Here is a 5,184-nt window from a genome sequence, read left to right as displayed (position 1 = left end):
CTCGCCTGCCATGTCGTCGAGGAGGTCGTGGACGTCGGGGAAGAAGTCGTCGGCGACCGGATAGTCCGTGATGAAGCAGCCAGTAGTCGCGCCGAGCGCTCCCCAAAAACCTTATCACTCTTCTCCCGTACAGGACTCAAAGAGGTGCGGTTTCGGAAGCGTGGCGAGGCGGGCGGCGGAGGAGGAGCGCGCATGGATATCCCTCTTGTTCTCATGCTCGTACAAGTGGGGAAAGAACCTCCCTTATAAGGAGGTCCAACTCCTACTAAACTAGCAATGTGGGACTAAACTTTAGTAGCATCCCTTACTTTGCACAAATGGGCTAAGTGGGCCTTTAGGATTTATTAGAAATTTCTGAAATAGTTATTGAGCTGCCCAAAATAGACTAAATTCCAGCATTCTCTTCTTCTCTCCTCCAGTGGCCTTACTAGTCGAAGTATGGATGGGTTAGAAGGTCGGCTCATCTATGTATATAGTAGGTCTAGAGCTAGGTCTAGGTTTGGGTTTGCCTCTAGAGCGTCCGACATCTGGCGTTATGCCATTTTGGAGGTTCACTCTAATGCTTGTGAGCAGCACCCGGGGGCTGTCTGTTCTCCTTTGGGAGGTCTTCCATGGTTGAGAACAACTGTTGGGGATGCATTCTCTGGGAGCTCACCCAATAAGCCCGTCGGCAGTGGCGGAGCCATGAAAATTTTATTATAGATGGGCACTAAAGAGGACAACACTTATGTACCAAAAAATCCGAAAACAATAACGTAACAGATGTAATAGAAAAAAATCATTGATCATACCAGCATTCACCATCAACAGCAAAAAGATGTACAATATTTGAATTGTACATCACACAAAAGAAAAATATAGACAATAGAAGACAGAGAAACTCATTGGGAGGATACTCATCCATGCGAAAATGATATGGCACCTGCTTCATATATGACATTCGAGCTTTTTCTTGATCATTAGGAGGATAATACCAAATTTTGCACCGCAGACCTGATTTCCTTTCTATTACCAAAACAGCAGAATCATCGTTACCTTTTTGAACATGAGGTTGTCTTGTTGAAATTAAAATTCTTCTACTTGTTCTTGTTCATCCACTAAGGGAAGGTCATCAACCAAATTAATCTGTTCTGGACCATCAACTCTTGCTATCATCTCAGAAAAAGGAATGCATTGTTGCAGGCTTTCTTTTATTTTTGGCCATGGTTAATTGATTATCCTAGAAATATTAAACACAAACCACTATAAGACTATCCAATTCGAAGACAGAGAAAGAGGGATTTCAAATCAATACCCATAATATATATCCCTCTTCTTGTATGCTTGCAGTGGCTTGAAGAAAGACCAGTCGTCCAGCCGGGAGTGGCACTAGGACGGGCTAGAGCAGGTTTGTCTCCATGAATGAGTAGAGCAAGGCAGGGCCGTAGGGCCTGGGGAAAGGGAAAATGGGGAAGAGGAATGACGTGTGGCGGGGATCTCCGGTGTGTCTTTGGGATTAACTTAGTGAAAAGTCAAAGACTCATACAGATCCAATGATATCAATTTGTATCATGTAATCCATTTATATTTTCAAGAAAAAATGACCAAAAACAAATTTCGAACAAATCAGGCACACCTTACTCTGAATATACAATATTCGATAAGCTATGCTTACCATACACAAGTCAGTCTGATAAAGAGCGGTATAACTAAAGACATCGCAACAACAAGTGTACCAAATATGTACACAAATAGTTCTCTTTTTTGTAAGTACACAAATTACTTGTAGAGTCATATAAAACTTTATTGCATAAATATATCAGTAGTATAAATGTAAATATAAAGAGATCATGCCAGACCGATACATCACTTTAGATACTAAAGTCTACAAAACGGTAGGTTTATTTACATGAACAAGCATCGCTTTATCTAAACAAAATAGTACAACAATAAACCCATGAAAAATATCAGTTTGTATGTAGCACCACACGAATATAGAGTTGAGGCTGCACCAATTGGTTGCGGTCCCTGTAGTGCGTTATTTTGTCGCCCGGACGTGTTCGAATCTGGCAACGGTTGTACTTGCGGGTATGAGCCTTGGACGTCTGGTTGCGGCAGTGGCTGCGGGTTTGGGCTTGGCAGTGGTTGCGCCGGAGGCTGGGCGTTTGGGCCTGGCAGTGGTTGTGGCAGAGGCTGTGGTAATGGCGGTGGTTGCAGGTTCGGGTTCGGCAGCGGTTCTGGCAAAGGCTGTGGTAATGGCTGTGGGTTTGGGCCTGGCAGTGGTTGCGGTAAAGGCTGCGGTAGTGGCTGCTGGTTTGGGTCTGGCTTAGGCAAAGGTTGTGGGTTTGGGTCAGGTTGCGGGTTCGGATTTGGCAGCGGTATCGGCGGTGGCCCCGACACCTGCTGCAATTTCCGCTGTTGCGCCTGCACGCATCCTGCATCCTCCGCTGCCACGGCAACAACAACGAGGAGGAAGACGGTGCATATGAGACTAGAGGAAGAGTGGTAGAACATCGCCATGGCTCGCACCTATGGTGGTGGCATGCAGTGGGAGATTGATGTCCAGCTGACTTCCACGACCACTTGCAGCTTGGTGTTTATAGCCACGGCTAGCCAATCAACGCTAGGAGTGTGTCCATTGGCTATTAATCAGGAGTACCTAATACTACTCCGTTAGCGTAAAGTGCAACCTATGAGTAATGCCTATGTGTATGCACTATTTCTGATTGGTACCTTGACTGTGTATGCAACTTTTAAACATGTACTCCATATATCTACCTGTGCTATGCGTATAAGAAAAGTTAAGTTAGGGATGGATTGGACGTGCTCAGCCCATAGTATCCCACTTTATATTTTTTCGCAACAATAGTTATCCTACCTAACTACTCTACAACTTTACTAAGCAGAGGCATAAATATGCAGATGTAGACATGTCGTCCTAAAGATCAACAAGGTCTTCAGGATATTAATTTCAAACTGTCATCTATAAGTGGTTGTCCAAAAGTAATATTCAAAATGACATCATAGCATATCATACGATTAAACCTTGAGCACCAAGAGATGACTTGATTGGATCAAGAGCCGCTTTTCGATTTTCTCTCGTATTGCTTGCCGGCGTTATAAAGCAACGGTTGTACAAAGCTTTAATCTGCAATGCACACAATAGTCAAAAAGCTAATTGAGGATATCCATCTGTTTGTGTTTGATGTCTATGCAGACATCGCTGGACTACAAACGATGGCGAATTACTACAACGGCCAGATTGTGCTGGAGATGGATAACCAAGTCATTGTAAATGACTTTTTCGACAAAAACCCCGACGCGCTCTCCCCACTATGGTTTAATCATGGACATTAAAAGGACCATGGCTGGATTCACGGGTTGCACTATCCAGTATGTGAAGAGAGGATGCAACTCATTGGCTCATGGCCTAGCTGCATTAACCAGGAGCTCAGGAGAGCAGTTACTGATTGCCAACGTCCCGAGTAGCCTACAGCCGTTGATGCTCTCTGAATGTACTCCCCTATCTGAGTAGATTGGTCTGCTCCAGATCTCAAAAAAAAAAGTGATGGTTCAGTTGATGACATTCAGTTTCTGTTACGAGTAGTTAGTCCTGGGTGATGGTGTTGTCGCCACACCATGTTCTTTCTACTCTTTCTTAGATTTTGGCCTTTGGCGACGGTGTAATACCCTTCCTTTGTCTATTCCAGTTAGTTTTTGGGGGTAGTAGTAGTTTGGCCTGGACTCTGGAGGTGTGCCAACAGCTGCTGTCCAAGGCGCTACAGCCAGGCTTACAGCAAATTTGGTGAGTTAATTCTTCATGACTGTAACTTATATATAGTCAAAGAACTCACTGGGCATGCATGCAGTGGGAACAGCAGTGCAGATCATATTCATGGCGCCGATATTTCCTCACGACTGTGGAACTCTCAAACATTCCCGCCACAGCTTCAGTTCAGAGTTCATCAAACTGCATGCATCCCGGTCCCAGGAAGCTGGTTTTCCTTTAGGTAGATGATGACTTTTTTTAGGGAATTGGTAGATGAAGACTTCATTGAATGGAATAGTTTTTCTTAGATGTACACGAGTTGGTTTGGTTTGGCTTCCAAAACTTGATCGTTTGACGGAAAAACTCAGCAACAATGTGAAACAAAACTCGGTCCTGGACACTACTGAAGCGTAATTTCTGAACAGCTTCCGTTAACTCTGAACCAAGTTGTGGACCCTGAATTTGGACCGTATTCAGGTTATAAGTTTATAACGTGCACCAGAGACCCTACCTTCAGCCGGCAGCCGTATCGCGCTGCATCCTGCTCGAAAGAGTCGAGTATGTTTCTGCAGGAAACGATTGAACTGGTCTCTGATTTTCATTGTGCAAGGCGAGCCATTATTCTAGTTTCCATACCTATGAGAACTTGGAGCGCTTGGCAATGATGGTGAGGGATCTAGGTCCTCTGCCATGGGACATGCTCGAAAGAGTCGAGTATGTTTCTACAATATTCCACTACCTGTGCTAGGTCCATTATTAGGACCTAATATCGCCTTTGTGATTAGTTTTGATTGTTTAACTTTTTTGCATTGTGTAAATTCAGATACCACGCGGAGTATTACGTCAGAAGAGGAAAGGTTGAACCTGCCAGAAGGAGCAACGAAAAGAGAGAGCATTAGAGCAGTTCTCAACCTGCCTCAGGCTCCAGGTAAACAAAACAAGATTCATGATTCCCGGTTTCTCTGCTTTCCTCTGCCGTAGCGGCTCATTTTTTTTGAACCGGGCATTACCCCTTTCCATTACTGCAACATAACGGAAATACAACAGTCCACAGAGAGGAGAAAAGGGGAAGCGAGTCCAACGCATCGTCGGGAAACCCACTGTGAGCACTCGCCATCGAGATTACTCACCGCGGGACGAAAACCCGACGACACCTAATCTCAGTAACTAGAATCCAGGGCCTAAAACCCCAAAAGAACACCAGACACAAGGCTCACAACAACTAAGCAACAAAAGTTCATGCCCACGCAGGGGGAAAGCAGCTCAAACAACTAGCTACACCATGGAATAGCATCTTCAGCAGATCAGCATGCCGTTTCATCATGTTTCGCCGCACAGATTCTCATCATCATCGACGCGTTCTCCTTCAGCAGCTTTGCCTTGCCCCTCGTGGTAGCTGCGTCATCTTGCTTCATCAGTCCTGCCCAGTAGCACAT

At 44.9% G+C, this 5,184-nt stretch overlaps 1 protein-coding gene across 1 annotated transcript; it reads right to left on the bottom strand.

Annotated features, from left to right (window-relative positions):
• Positions 1–1,742: 1,742 nt before the first annotated feature.
• On the bottom strand, positions 1,743–2,541 carry LOC125553370 (protein TsetseEP-like). Its single transcript, XM_048717163.1, has one exon. The coding sequence runs from the start codon at positions 2,497–2,499 to the stop codon at positions 1,909–1,911; it is 591 nt and encodes a 196-aa protein (XP_048573120.1). The 5' UTR covers positions 2,500–2,541; the 3' UTR covers positions 1,743–1,908.
• Positions 2,542–5,184: the final 2,643 nt, after the last annotated feature.

This window comes from Triticum urartu, chromosome 4, assembly GCF_003073215.2.
Source record: "Triticum urartu cultivar G1812 chromosome 4, Tu2.1, whole genome shotgun sequence".
In the NCBI taxonomy this organism is placed as follows: domain Eukaryota; kingdom Viridiplantae; phylum Streptophyta; class Magnoliopsida; order Poales; family Poaceae; genus Triticum; species Triticum urartu.
This window is presented reverse-complemented; position numbering and strand designations above follow the sequence as displayed.

Excerpts from the sequence above, each read along its gene's own strand:
- LOC125553370 (XM_048717163.1), bottom strand. The coding sequence starts at position 2,499 with ATGGCGATGTTCTACCACTCTTCCTCTAGTCTCATATGCACCGTCTTC.